The sequence below is a fragment of the Melozone crissalis genome, unplaced genomic scaffold (genome assembly GCF_028551555.1).
Source record: "Melozone crissalis strain CALT ecotype California unplaced genomic scaffold, PUWL_Pcris_2 ptg000090l_1, whole genome shotgun sequence".
In the NCBI taxonomy this organism is placed as follows: Eukaryota; Metazoa; Chordata; class Aves; order Passeriformes; family Passerellidae; genus Melozone; species Melozone crissalis.
This window is the reverse complement of record NW_026535867.1, coordinates 3,122,014-3,137,454: the sequence shown is the minus strand read 5'-3', so window position 1 is coordinate 3,137,454 and position 15,441 is coordinate 3,122,014. Positions and strand designations below refer to the sequence as shown.

The 15,441-nt window shown below is 48.6% G+C and overlaps 1 protein-coding gene across 6 annotated transcripts in view; it reads right to left on the bottom strand.

Annotated features, from left to right (window-relative positions):
• Window positions 1-15,441, bottom strand: part of BCOR (BCL6 corepressor) — a 59,321-nt gene that overhangs the window by 22,132 nt on the left and 21,748 nt on the right. For 3 of the 6 annotated variants that reach the window (XM_054291316.1, XM_054291317.1, XM_054291315.1), the window contains 5 exons: window positions 12,062-14,893; window positions 11,317-11,370; window positions 10,672-10,855; window positions 2,536-2,817; window positions 1,792-2,145 (listed from right to left, as the gene is read on the bottom strand). In XM_054291316.1, coding sequence (XP_054147291.1) covers window positions 1,792-2,145; window positions 2,536-2,817; window positions 10,672-10,855; window positions 11,317-11,370; window positions 12,062-14,893 — 3,706 coding nt within the window. The remainder of the gene's footprint in view (window positions 1-1,791; window positions 2,146-2,535; window positions 2,818-10,671; window positions 10,856-11,316; window positions 11,371-12,061; window positions 14,894-15,441) is intronic. The other 3 variants (XM_054291319.1, XM_054291320.1, XM_054291318.1) reach the window with 3 other exon arrangements.

Below are 15,441 nucleotides of genomic sequence, written 5' to 3'. Positions count from 1 at the left end.
AGCAAAGCACAATTTAATCAAGTTTATGGGTTTATAGCAGCTTCCAAACCCGAGAGTTTTTTCACAGCCACAGGGCTACTGAACCTGAATGCCTTTGGGAATGGTGCACAAACTGGGAGCCACCTCTGTTTCTTTCCCAAGGCCATGAGCCTGTCACTGCCACAGGAGGGATGCCAGGGGAAAGTGAGAGCATCCTTACACAATACAGCCTCTTGTTTGTGACCCTGGTTTGATCTCTGCAAGGGATCTCTCTCTGAAAGTACCAAGGTGAGGGGCAGGGTTGTTTGAGCCGATACCATGCTCACCAAGGCAGCACATAAAGCAAGGAAGTAAGAGTCAAAGCTCCTTTTTGTCCTTGGTTTCTTAAACTAAGTTTTGTTCTCCTACTGCACAAATCCTTTTGGATGGATCCTTCCCCATCAGTAAGCATCAAAGTTTGGGGGTTTCTGCCCTCAGACAATCCTACCAAGGAGGAGGACAGATGAGGAGATTTAGGACCGAAGGGAATGTGATATTTTTGCCTGTGACTTTCAAAGACACTACCAAGGAAAATCTTCACTGGCACAGGATGATCTGGACTCGGTCCTTTCCATGGCATGGGACAAGAGGATCCACTCTCCTCATGCTCTCTCTTTCAGGGGGATCTCAGCTGAACTATAGGTTAGGCCAGCTGGAATGTGAATGTGATCCAGGTGATGAAGCTCCCGGTTTGTGAAGGAGCAAGGAGCCCAAATGCCATAAATGCAGCTCCTGCTCCCAGAAACAGTCTATCCTCAAAAACAAGCAGAGTGCTTGGAGAGGTAGGAGCAGGAAAAGAGAAAGAAAAGTGCCCTGTGCACTGTGTGATTCCATTCCCTATCAGTTCTACAGCAGCAAAATGTAGCAGGGAAGGAGAATAGCACCAGAGCAGAAAATGTGCCCAGGGGCCAGGGACAGTGAGGACAGGAGAGTGACCTGTCCATCCCAGTGAAAATTTGGCAGATTGTAACCATAGCCTTTCCCTCAGGATAGGGAATCAACAGAAATTGGAGGGAGGATGGGGAAAAGAGGAAGTGGAGTGAGAGGTAAAGAAGAAGCCAAAAACAAGTCAAGGGAAGCTGACATGCTTTGAGGAAGCAACCCCTTAGGAGAGAGCTGCTGGAAGACCTCTGCCAAGGGGCCAGGAAATGGGGTGCAAGGGGTCTACAGGATGTGCTCAGGACAAACCAACAAAGCATCCTTGTCAGGAGGAGGATGAGCTCTGCTCTTGAGCATATGGCCTGGGAAAGGCAGGGGAAGCCAGCAGTGCAGAGGTGCTGGAGGAGTTGGGTTCCCAAGATCAAGAGCAGCTGTAGCTGTGCTGATGCTGCTTTAGAAGCTCACAGCCCCTCAAACCCTACGTGTGGTTAAACACCCTTACACCAACTAGCAGCCCATTTGCTCCCTCTCTCACCCAAAAGCATGCCCACATTTTATGCCCTCCCCAGCTCTCCTCTAGAGATAAACTTCATCTTCACATCATCTACAAAAATATTTAAAGCCAAAACACACACGCACACACACACACAAACACAGAGTTACACACACATACACAAACACGTTTTCTGGTCTGACAAATGTCAGCTACAGTGCAATTCTTAAAGAGGAGGTGTCAGTCCTTACAAAAATGGACATCTACAGAAATATATATATAGTTTAAAAAAAAAAAAAGAAAGAAGAAAAAAAAACTCTCGACAATTCCTTCACATCGGTGGCAGCATGCGTCACTGTAAATGCCAAAGCCAGCTGGTTTCCCTAGTAGTCTCTGCATACCTTGTTCATTGTCACTTGTTTTGAGGGACTCTTCAGACCAACTTCTATTGCTTTTGGCCTCTGACCTTTTCTTGGTGTGCCTTTCTTCTGTGAAGTCTTTGACCTTTGCAGTGGCCTCTGGCTGAACAGCCTCAGCTAAATCTTTCCTGCTTTGCCGGCCCAACTTGCCGGACGGGGATCTCTCTGGTGACACCTGCTGCTCCCATAGTTCCCTAAGGTGCTGCAGGTGACGCTGCTTTTTGGGATGGAGCCCTGTTAATTCAATGCACACCTTCAGGTTGGTCACCTCATTACAATTGGGCTCTTCTAAGTGGTTAGAGGAATTGTTTGTCATTTCCCTCTCAGGCCAGTCATCTAATGGAAAAATAACTAAAAATTAATCAAAAAGCCCCCTCAACTTAAAACAAAAGCTACATTTCACTTTCGGGGCATATAGTCTCAGCTTTAGCACCACACTATGCATTTTAAAGCTTCGCTCATTACGGGTTACATGCACTACAGTAACTTGCACTGCTGTGGCTACAGTGGCCAATGACTTTATCCTTACATTCCAAGTTTTTTATATATACATATATATATACACATATATATACATACATATATATACATATATATAATTTAAAGTGAAATGACAGTGCTCACATTAGTAACTAGCAAGTTCAAAAATGGAAACACATTAAGCCAAAGGGACGTTCCTTTCACAAGACATTCCTTGAGAGAAACCAAAGCAAAATGCTGTCTTACCTTTGGAGTTCTTTTTCTTTTTTGCTTTTGATACAACTTCGTCCTGCAGTTCATCCACAAAGCTTTCATTTTGGCTGCCATCATTTTGCACTCTCTCACCAGAGTGTTTACGTTTCCTGTCCAGACGTGGACATGAATGTTGGCCAAAATCTTCTGTTGGCTGGTCTTCTGCCTTTTCATATACAGAATGTCTCTCTAAATAACATTTCTCATTTGAGAGATCTTTTTCCTCTGGAGTTTCAAGAAAGTGACCTCGGTTGTTTTCTGTACTAGAAAAGTTACCTAAAAATAAAAAACAAACAAATACCACAAGACCTAATAAATACGACACAATTCACTGTGAGAAGGCTTTGCTCTCTGATCTCTTCAATGTCATCTCCATCATGAATTACAGCTCATAAGGCATGCAAACAAACACAAAATTGTACTTGGGAATAAGTCTCCTCTGCCCAGCCTAAGGCAGCAGTTTTCTCAATAGTTAAGCACAAAACTCCCAAATGCACACTACTTTGTGTTGTTTTTACATTAATCTAAGAAGCACAATATTCACTATACTTGTATCCATAGAAACATCACAATATGCTTTTTTAAATAAAGAAACATCTTTAGATACTGAAAGCACAAACCCTTTTCAGAAAGCAACTTCACCCCCTAAACTGTGGCAAGTAGCAATCCAGTTCAAAAACACCTTGTGATGACATCCAAGTATTAGTCCTCCCTTAATTCCTAATCTTTCACTAACTTCTCCCATCAAATTGCAGAGTCTGGCTTAAAAGCATTCATCCCTTTTTCTGGAGATATAAATGGAATACAGAACACGCACACACGGACACAGAAATACCACTAAGAATAGCTGTGATATTTTGCAAAAAAGCACTACTTGAATCCAAGGTTATAAAAAGGCTTCCTCACTTCAAGTAACCAACCAGTCACTGTACCTCACATGATCTCTGTCACCTCCTTTTAAAACAGACCTCACTTTTTTCTAGGAGTATTTCCAGCAATAGCAGGAGGGTGAGCTCTGAAAAGCTTACTAGAAACTAGTCTGACAAATTAGCCACAAAAACACCCATGCTGCCTCGCCCTCACCAACTTCAGCTTCCCTCCAATACTGTTTGCTCAAATTCAGAGACAGCCTATGCAATTTTAAATGGATGCTTGATTTTAAATTACACTTAATCACCATCTTGAGCAACGTTATTTTCCTGGGTTTAACCAAGCTAGCAAAGGCAAGGTTAGGCAGAGATGCAGTACAGACTTCAACACAGACAATCAGCTCCTATTTACAACTCCCACAAACAAGTTGGGGTTCTCACGTGTTTTAGCACTCCTGGCCGACCAACACTCCACACCTCTGCTGCTGTTTGGCAAACTCTATGTTCCATCCTTCTTCCCCATGGCTCACTGTCCCTTTTCTTCTTCCTCCTTCCTGCCCTTCCTCCCTCTCCCACCTCCCTTCCTGCAAACGCATTTGCTGCTTTCCTACCTGGACTCCTGACAGCTCTGTTGCCCTTCCCTCCTGCAGATCCTCTTTCCCTTTTACTCAGTTTTTTACAGGTTGTCCTGTCCAGCTTGGCCTTCAACTTTTCTACCCCCTTATCAGGGCTTAAATTGATGCCCTGTAACCCCTTCTACCCTTCTGCAACCTCCAAGACCTACCACTGGCAAAGTCTGGAGGCAGCCAAACTCTATCGCACTTTATCTTGACAGCACCTTCCTACAGCTCTGCCAACCCCTCCTGGTTTCACGACTGTCCCCAGAATACCTTTTGTCCGCAATGGAAGGCGAGGGGAAGCTTCCCTGATGAGTTTTCTCCTCACCACAATCTGGAAATGGCTCCAAGTAGCACCAAGGGCTCTGGAAATGTTTGTCGGCACCAGAAGACACCCCAGCATAATTTCTACACTGCTTGGGAAGCTGCCTGCAGGGCTGCTTGTAAAACAGCACAAGATATGGGCCAAGAAAAATCAAAACAAAAGCTGATTTTCTGCAGGCGAGCGGGCGGGAGGCGCGGGCTGTTCCGCTGCTCAGCGACGCGATGCTCCACAAGGCCGTCTGGCCAACACATGCTCCTTCCAAGACTTCAAAATGCACTTTGTCACACTTCTCCCAGCCAACAGCGCTGAGATGTTCCAGAGAACAGGTATCTCAGCTTACTGTGGCCGTGCCTCTGAGTGGCAGAGTCCCCCCAGAGCAGAATGAATCTGGCAGCACCCTGCGCTCGCACATCTGGAACGAGGACGCCGCCCCACAGCTGTGCCCTATAACCACACCAAAAGCACCAGCAGTCCTGTTTCACACAGCATAAAAGCAGCTGGCCCAGCCACGTTTTATGTGTCACAATAGAAATAAACGCGTCTATCAGATTTCATTTTACATTTTTAATGCAATCTGCTATTTTCTTCCTTTCATAAGGAAACATTATACTTCTGTGGTCAGTTTCCCTGAACAGATCAGGTAAGGGCACTCTCAGCCACACCCCTGCTGTCTTAGAGCACTCTCATCTCCAGCAGCACCAACAGCTACAGCCCATGGTTCACGCCGAGAGTCACTACACTGGGATAGCTTTCCTGCTCCTAACACTGTCTGGACTGAGAAAAGGCAGGCACATCCTGACCAATTCCCAGAGAAGCTCTTGCAGGGTCAAAGGAAGTAGCAGGCTGTAGGGGGGGGCGGGGGGGGTGATGGTCTTAATCTTTACGGCTTGCAGGAAACAGCAAGCTAATTCCAGCCTGCCACCACCGAAAGCAACCTGCTGCAGATTAATTCCTGCTCTATCTGCAAGAGGACTTGGCACGGGGACGTCGAGCGCCGCTCGCTCAGACTGCGCTGAAAAATGAAAGAGGGGAGAGCCCTCGCTAACAGCTTGTCACTGCCAGCCTTCCTCCGGGGCTCCACGTGCTGGCAAGAACAGCACACACCTACTGAGGCTCATCCAAAAAGCCCTGGCTGCCAGCAGCTCCGTGACACCTTGGCCAGGTGACATCCCAGAGGGACGCTCAGGGGACAGAGCTCCAGAAATCCCTCTCAAGGGCCGCCCACTGCATGCGCGGCTGTGCGATCCCTCTGTGCAATCCATGGCTGTGCAGTCCGTGGCTGTCCAATCCCGCTGTGCAGTCCCGCTCCCGCAGTAAGGCCATCAGGGAAGCGGCGTCTCCATCTCCATCTCCGCACACTAATCCCGGTTGTGTAACCACCCTGCTCCGAGCGGGAGCAGCCCGGGAGCCGCGGGACGTGCCCTCGCCTGTGCGCTCCCGCAGCCGGATTTCAGCGCCAAAGCACAAAGGTCACTCCCTCCCTCGCTCCCTCACTCATTCACTCACGGCTGGGGACACCCACGGGCGCCAGGCTCTCCTCGCAGCCTGCCCCAACACGTCGCAAGCCCAGAGGTTTTTCCTTTTTCCCCCCGGCACAGCTGTGGCTGCCTCACGGAGAGCAGGCTCTATTAATATTTTACCACCGGATTCCGCTCCGTCCTCAAACTGTTTTGCAAGCAACCGGGATCAGACGCAATGTCTCCCCAAATTGAGATACAAATGTCAACAAGAAGCACGGACACGTAAGCATAACGTGCGTGCCCAACAAGGATGAGGAGAATTTATCTGCTTTTGTTCCCACCACCCCCCTTCCCGTGTCATGTATCTACAACATCCTTTTCTCTGCCTGAGGAAGAAAACAACAACAAAATACTTGGGAGTTCTCGTATCATCATTATTCAAACAGTGGCGAGGTAGCCAGAAACACAGGATAAATGCTGAGTTCTCATAGCAACACACCTCTATGAGTAAGGAGATTAAACTCTTAAATGTGTTCCCTCCTCAAGCCTCTAGTATTTGCCAGTGTCACACCAGCTGTGACAACCAGCACCAACAATTCAAACCATCTCTCACTGTCCTACCAATCTAGAAACAAGGAAGACTTAGGGAGATGCTTCTTCACAGCTGGTTTCTGTCTGAAGCAACATCTTCTCAGTGCACAGGTTACAATCTCACAAGCAGCAGTTACAGACACGCACAAACACCCCACCCAAAAAACTTTCTTTCATTTTTCCATCTTCCTGTCGCTGTCAACTGCTGTCAACAAGACCAGACCCTCCCATTCGATGCAAACAAGGAAACACATCTTAGTGTTCAAGCTGCAGATTCTTTTGTTCAAATAACATGGCAGCTAAAAACAGCCTTTCCTCTTCTCTGGAGCAACCTCTCATTGCGCTCACTTACATGCACGGCACCCTTTATTCATCCAAGAACAGTAATGACTATCCAAATGCTAAAACCCAGTATTCAGCAGGGAGATCACAACAACAGTAAGAAATTCCCTAAGGTATCCTCAGAATTCAACTCTGAGTATCCCATGGGGCAGAGGGAATCCAGTTGATCTCACTTTTCCCTCCAAGTACCTCAGCCTGGGAGCTTTCTGCATTTGTTGTGTTCAGCTCAAACCTACCACACTGCACAAACAAGCAACCACCACTCTCAGTGCACAGACTTCTTTTTTTTTTTCTTCCACTTGTGTCCTGTGGCAGGAAGGTAATAACTGACCAAGGCAAAGGACATGTTTACTGCCTCCATCTTTCATTTGTTCCAGGGCACACACAGCCCAGCAAGAAAAAAGAAAAGCAGGGCATCACCATGCAAAGGGACACTGGTACCTCACTACAATGCTGAGATCAATTGTGCAATGTGTTTTGGCACATTGCACCATCTACCTTCACACACACCAACTGCTTTAACTTCTTCTTTATGACCTCATGCCTGCCTTAAGATCAGGCTTCTAATATATTGGGGTAATTTTGCCCAGCTAAGGCTTAAACAGGCACTGTCTCCCATCCTGAAAAATTAAATAAACAGGTGAAGTCATGCTCCCCAGTCAAGAAATTCACAGTCTGTAGAATTCATTCACTCTTTCACACTCGGGTATGATTTTCAGAACCTCTGGAAGAGCTTTGTTATGAACCGACATGCGATCATCACATGCCCGTATTGATGCGTGTGTCCGTGCCAATAGCTTAAATCACTTGATCTCTGAACAATCCTATGACTCATGACATATGCATCCCATAATTTATCATGTTTGTGCTATGAAAATGCACTGGAGCAGCATTGCCTCAGCAACATTTACAAGTCACCTTGGCAACAAAGCAGCTTTGCGGCTGCTCTCAGATGCCCGCTCTCAGATGCCCAGCAAAACCCAGACGAGATGGGAGAGAACTGAAGCACTTCTAATTTACTGATCGGCTTTAATTGCTCATTAATTAGCTAACACAGCTACCTGCCTTAAAAAAAAAAAAAAGGCAAAACAAAAAGCTAAACAAAACAAAAGCCCACCTCTTTTACCCTTGTCCAGGAGGCTCAATGCTCAAACTTAAGGAGACTCCCAGTACAGAAAATCACACACTGCCAAGTCAGAGGAAACGTTTAAGGAACCGGATATTGTGCCTTCGTGTGCTTCCAAAAAAATCTATACATGTGTAACACAGCTAGGAAAACCAGCAATTCCTAGGACAAGCTGAAAAAAAAAGCAGTTTCCATCCCATGCAATGCCTCTGTAAGCATCACCTGCCTGTGTTGTTTAGGCTTTTGTTGCACGGGCAGGTTCAGAGGAGCCAAGGGGGCAGGCAGCTGCCAGGCCCGATCGGCGCTGGAGCTCCGTGCCAAGCGCGGCCGCGGCGGCAGCAGGGGAGCCCTGGAGCTGGCTCCGTGCCACAGTCACAGCTCTGGATGCAGTTTCCTTCTGCATCAGGCAGGTGAAGCGCTGCCAGTGCGGGCAGAACAGCCCGCTGGTTTCACTCCTAAACTCCCTCCTCACACCGGTAAAGGCACGGCTGTTTCGCTTTCAAGCCAGCGCCAGACAAACACCAAACACAGGGAAACTTTTCCAGCAGCAAGATCGCTCGCAGGAGGCGGAGAGGAAACACGAGAGGCTGCAAACCATCAGGAGCTTTAAAGCCAAACACACCAACAGCGTGGTCAGAAATTGATGGCAAAGGGAAGGCAAAGGATCAGCAGCCCTGGCTCCCAGAGCAGAGGAAGGGGAGGCAGAGCTCATCTCCCCTTTGCCACTTTCTCAGTGAGAGATGCATTAGGGCTGCTGCTGGTGGCTCAAGCCCCAACACAGAGCCCAAGCCACCACAGTAGAGGCATTCAAGAGGTGTGAAACTCGGCTTCCTGATTTATCAGCTGCTATCCCGAGGGGCAGGAGGTGAACCACCACGATAAAAAACTTTTACTGAGACCTGAATCTGTACCAGTAAGTATTTGCTGCTGCCCAGGCGGCATACAAAAAAAAAGGAGCTCCCTCAGCAGAACAGATCCGTGCTTTTAGGAGTTTGGACATTTGGCCAAAGTCTGAAATAGCCTGTTAAGTCAGAGCTAATTAGCAGAGGAGAGGAATGAACTAACATAAGACTGAACATGCTTTCCCTGCTTCCAACAGTTATTTAACAGTCTCAAACAAATTTTAGCCAGCAGATTCAAGTGCCAGAGATCTCACTAAACAGTGAATTTACAGACAAACCATATCATCAGCCTTTTGCAAGGATGGGGGAGGGGTTTCAGCATACAATTGTGCTCTAACACTCATACTCTCCACAGCCCCATGTCTCTGAGCAAGCCTGCCTTCCCTCTCTCTGTTCATCCCCTGTGCCCCCTCTCAACTCCACAGCCCATCATCCCCCCTCTGCTGAACCCTCTCTGCAGCCAGAACCAGCCAGCAGGACTGCTGCTGCTCCTCTAGCTTTCCTGCACACCCAGGGTGGGGTTTAACAGAGGGCATCACCAGGGCATCCCTGAGGAGCAAGGGAGGCTGCAGGGGGGACAGCCAGGGCAGCAGCCTGCCCAGCTCGCAGCTTTAGCACAGGCAGCTGTGCCTTCCTCCCCACAGCTGCCTCGATACAGCCTGGGGAAGGAAAAGGCTCAGCCTGCCTCTCCCCACCCTGCTACCCTCTCCACTTCCACAATTAAAACTTTCCCTTGCTGTTTTGCCACACCAGTTTTGGTGGAGGCTGTTTCAGTGATAGCAATGCCACAGTAACTTGAATTTAGGTGAGTAACCAAGCAAGCACGATTGACCAGCATGCTCCCTGCCAAAAGCTTAACCAAAGACCAGAACAATAATTCAAAGTTATTAAATTGCCTGAATGAAATTTTCTACTAGCCCTACTCATGAATCTCCACCTACCAAAGAGCACACTTAACCACTGAGTTACACAGCCACGCACACACACACAGTGCGGTCTGCAGTACAATTCCCCTTGTTTTGCAATGCTTTCAGCACAGATCTTTTTTTCTGAGCTGTTCAAAACAAAGTAGCAACAGAAGGAACTGATCCATTCTTTAAATACCTAGGTAAAACAAAAAAACAAAGAAAAGGTGGAAACTGACAGAAGCCATATGCTTACCAAGGGTGCAAACAAAAAAGAAGTAATCTCTCTTGCATGTAGCAAAAAGTCCCCTAATACCATTTTTTAGTTTTTATCTTACTTCTGGGACATTGCATTTTCCATAGTCCTCTGACACCCTGTAACAGCCTAGAGGGGAGAGACAGCATCACTGGGAGTTTCACAGACTCTGTCTGCAAGAACCTGTCCCTCACACACCTCCCAGCCACTGCAGAAGTCACCAAGAAAATAACTTTTTATCATCTGGAGTTGTTACTGCCAGCTTTTATGCATAAGCCTGCAGATCACATCCTTCCCCACTTCCCTTCACTCTTCTGCCCTCCATCCTTGCTCTGAAGACTGCAAAATTCTGGCATATCTCAGTGCTACTGCAACTTCAGGAAGCTGAACTCCTCCTTGCTTTCCTGTCTTCCCCCATATCCTTTCTGTATGTAAAACATAACCTTGGGCCTTTGCTTTCACTGGCTGGTGTGGTACCCCATCAGTTCAAAGAGGATCTCTCTAAGGCAGTGACAGACAGTTAACTATCTCCCGAAAAGCAGGTGCAATGGCAACCAGAAACTTGCAAGCCCCAAGACAAGCACAGAGGGTACCAGCCGTGGCGGCACCTGCAGAGGATGAGGTCAGTGACTTTCACCAGCAACACAGCGAGAACACGAAGATTTGCTTGCTTTGCTGCAAGCTGCCATGGCAAAGAGACACATACACGCTTCAGAAAGCCATCTAAATTCGCTTACATCTGTCATTGTCATTTTGGTCAGCAATGGCATCTTCCAGAGCAACAGACTTTGGCTTCTTTTCACTGTTTCCTTTCAAGTTTTCCCAATCTGCCTGGCTGAATCTGCAGACCTCTGAGTCTTTGGTAGCTGTTTGGCCTTCTCTCTCTTTCATCTCCAACTCTGAGAAGCGCATCATTGCACGCTAGAAAGAGAATTGATATAAAAAAAAAAGTCTTGCAATAAAAACTACTTCATTTACACCTTACCTTATATGAAAGCATTTCCAAAGAAAAATTGACTCAAAACCAGGGTTTCAGATAAACAGCTAAGGGTAGGATTTTAACACACCTGACTTGTAAAACAGTGTTCTAGCATCTTATAAGCAAATAGCCACACAATTCTTTCATATATAAGTATATATATATAAAAGATTATATATAAATGTATATTATATATAAAACAAAAACATTCCATTTTGGAGGTAAAAAGAGACAAAAACGAAAAGAAATAAAATAAAATTAAAAAGGAAAAAAAACAACAACACAAAACCGTACAATGAATAAAAGACGACCATGGCCCACAAACTTCCCTTTGTGTATTGGAAATGAAATTTAACTCAAAGGTTTATGTAAGAGTCTAGTAATAAAAATTTGAAGAACTGACCTCACAGTAAGCAGCAGGTAGACATAAAATACTGTCCTCTTGTAATCCTTCCATCTATGTAATTAAAATGGGCACTCAATGGATCATTTAGATAATTTCATCCATTTTTATAAGCATAAACCAATTCTTTTCTTAACAATGCAAAACAATTTGGCTTAACTCATCCCTTCATTAAAAGTAAAACACCCTAAGAATATTCCTACACAATATCTGTCTATCATCCCTCAGCATCAACCTCAATACCACTCCTACTCTTCCCTAGGCGTTCACTTGGAACCAACGTTGCCTGAGACCCACTAATGCATGACTGCAGCTCCTCACCATCCAATGGCACGTTTGGCATACTAATCAAAACTTCTGGGTATGCTGTGCTGGCTGGCACCACAGGCCAGCTCAGAAATTACAGCCAAGGTAACATGCAAGCCTGTCCAACTCCCCTCAAAACTGCACAAACATTGCATTAACGTGCATTAACATTTGTATCAGATTTTAGTAACAGCCCTTTAAAGCTGGCTAGCCCATACATACCTACAAGCCACACATATTCTTTACATTTCCTCACTCTCACTAATAAACTCACTTTGCTATTTAAAACCAATTTATGGCCAGTACGCCCCAACAAAAAAGCCATTCTGGTCTCCCCACCTGCGTTGCTTCTCTCAACTTTAAAAACTCAACTGTGACTCGCAACAGAGAAATAAATACCGACAGCAAGCGCGGCGGGTGCTGGACTGCGCGGGCTCACCTGCAACGCCCGCTGCTCCCGGCTGAGCTGGCTGGAGTCAGCGTAGAGCTCCGTGGTCACACACTTGAATCGGTCACCTACATAACCGGCAGAGTTTGCGATCCTCTTGGCCAGTTTGGACGGCTTGGGTTTCAGCGCTTTGCCGTCGGCAGACTCCGCCTCGTCGGCTCCCTCTTTGGTATAGGTCTGGCTGGCATCGATGCTCGGCGGCGCGGTCCCCATGCAGAATGGCTTCGCGTCCTCCTGCACCTTGCCAAAAGCCAGAGCCGGAGCATCGCTCTCGTGCGCGCCTTCCAAGAAAACAGGAGAAGGCTGGACCGCCACTCTCTCTTTAGGCTGGCTCACAGATAAATCTTCTTTCCTTAAGCCGAACACTGATGAACTCTGGGCTTGCTTGAAATTATAGGTTTCGTGAACATCATTATTTCTTCCAAACTCCTCTCTCATTACAATAAAATCTCTGTGCTGAGATGCCTGCTCTACCTTGTGCTTTGTAGGGTCATTAGTCTGATTACTGCTTTCTGTAGCAAAGCTGACTTTCGTCACGTTTGCTTCGCTCTTAGCTTCCTGCTCGTCTCGCAGAAGATCCGGGAAAAGGTGTTTGTCACTTTTTGCAGAGTTTTTACTATGGCCAGAGTTCTGGTGCAATTTCACGCTCTTGTCATTGGGCATTTCGAAATGCGTCTTCCCACCGCTCTCCAGGAGCTCTGGCAGTCGGCCCCGCAGAGCCGGGTCCTCGTAGCGGACCCTCTCGTGAGACCGTGACCTCCGTTCTGTCTTCTCCTCCTTATTGATTTCCAGAGCTGAATGCTGCAACAGCATGGGGTGCACCATCCCCACTCCCAGAGCATCCTGGTAGGTCATGAACTCCCCCCTCCCGGCTGGCAGGCTGTAAGGGAGGCCGGGTTTGGGAGCCAGGTGGGTGGGGTAGAGGCTGCCGTTGGGCAGCAAGACAGGGTGAGGGTAGACATGTCCTTTCCCGTGGAGGGTGAGAGGGCTGATGGCGATCCCCTCCGGCACTGGATATGGGAGGTAGCTCCTGGGGTAGGGCAGAGGCGGGGAGCGAAACGCCTCGTTGGGTGGCAGGAAGATGGGGCTGGAGGCCAGGGCAGTCTCAGTCGCTTTGAAGTTGGCTTCCTGAGCACAGGACTTGGCCACCTTACTGCTGTGTTTGGCAGCAGGGGCGGCGACGGGCTGCCCGACGTGCTGGATAACCGAGGCCGTGCTCTCTGCAGAGCTCCGCGCCGTCTTGGCGCAGTCCACGTTGGCATTGGGAGCTGGTGACGCCGACGCTGGCCGTCCCCCTGCTGACACCGTCCCTGAAACGCTGCCAACCACGGCCTCCGTGCCACCCATCCTGGGGCAGGAGGAGCTCCGTGGCTGCGGCATAACCCAGTCCAGTGCCTTGTTTTTCAGTTGGACATTCTTCCCAGCCTCCTCATTGGGGCTGGGACCGGGTACAATCCAGGAGGATGGCGCCGTGCTGATAATTTCAGGCCTGTAGATGGGGCAGCTGTTCCCGGGAGAAATGGTTTCTTTCTGAACGATGTCACCGCCTGGCAAGTGTGTCCCCCCTCCTGCCCTTCCATGCACCAGCACTGTTGGCATAATTTTCTTACTGTGGTCAGACTTGCCGGCGGTTTCTGCGTCGACCACTTTCGCCGACAAGTCCAGCGGTTTGTCGGTGACGTCTTTGGTCGGGGTCTGCTTTTCCAGGAGTGGGGGCGACCTGCTGTCCTTCCTGTCATGGCCAGCTTTCCGTGCATGGGGGGCAGATGGCAGGGGTGCCTCCCCAGCATCACTGCCTTTGGGAAGCTTCCCATTGGAGAGGCGAGCAGGTGGAAATTCACTGCCGATGTTCACGTAGGGCTTTGGGAGCGTAACAGCAGAGGAAGGAGAGGTGGTGATCCTGGGGAAATGTTTGTGGAAATCAGCATAGGCATCCCCGACCTGGGCGGGCAGGGGCAGGCGGGGAGATGGCCGGGGCGAGTGCGGCAGCAGGAGTGCAGGATCTCCTGGCAAGTTGGCAGGGGCTGGCTTGGCGGCGGGGACCCGGGGCTGCTTGCTGCTCTGGATGTGCGGGTAGGCGTGCGCGTCCACAGGCGTGCCCGGGCTCACACCCATCTTCCACGACAAGCTCTTATCCGGACAGTGCACCAAAGGTGGGATTGCTGGAGAGGCTGAAGCAGTCGAGAGCCTCATGGGCGACGCCAGGGACGAAGGGATGTGAGGGGCAACGTAGTGCGAGGGAGGCAGGTATAAAAAACGTTCACCGTTCGTACACACGGGCGAGTAAGCCAGGTGCTGGGGTAAGCTGTAGGTGGACTGCTGAGGTAGCAATGCCTTGTACATGTTCAACGAATACTTATTTGGTGAGTCAAGGAAAGGGTATATGGTGGGCGTTGCACCCTCCATGTAGGGGTTTACCCAGGGGAGCCTTAGGTAACTAGCACCATTGACACCGAGGGGACTCTGCCTGTCACCCGCAGCTCGGTCCAAACCCAGGGTCTCCCCTGTGGGGACAGAGGTTTTTTGTATTCCAGGTGGTGTTTTGTATATAGCGCTGAAGCCATTCGGGGCTTTTCCAGAGACAGCTGTGCTTTCCACCGCTTCGGGAGGATTAGACTTAAACTGTATCTCTGGATTTCTCTCAGGAGTAAATCCCAGGCTGGCTATGGAACCCGTAGCATCCCGCGATTTTTCCGAGCCAAGTCCGCACAAGCTGGAGTAGACAATGCTGCTGGGCACTCTGAGTCCTTCTCGCATGAGCCCAGTCCTGTCCATACTCAGAGCTGCGAGGCTGTCGATGCGATGCGCTGTAGTTGCATCCACCTTTACAGAACAAGAAGCACGTTACTTTCACATCTCACTAACACAACTACCATTCAAGCTGCACATAGATCAGCATTTTGGACGAGAAACAGTAACAATGCAAACATGCTGTTTGTTGTGAAAACGTACAGAGGCTGATTACACTGGAAAATGGGAGAACAGGAACTTACAGGGTAATATGTACAACACCACAAACATCAACACCAATCTCTCCAAATACAAAATTCAAACAGCCAGGAACAAAGGTGTGAGGACTCAAGCAGCCAGGAGTGGCCCAGAGACAATGCTCAGAGGCACTGCTCCTGTGCAATCAGCTCTTCAGTCCCAGCTCTCCCAGAACAAGAGGTGGGCTGTGGCATGGAGACCAGAAAGAGAAGGATTGAGTGCCTCTCCTCCTCATCCTCCTCCAGGACCTCTCCCTCCACCTCTCTCTGCTCTGGGGCTCACCACTGCCACATGATTCACAGGGCAAGGCATCTGAGGGTGCAGCATGAAGAAAGGTCTGCCATCAAATTTCCTTCCCACCTGCTGCTCCCCATGTAGACTCA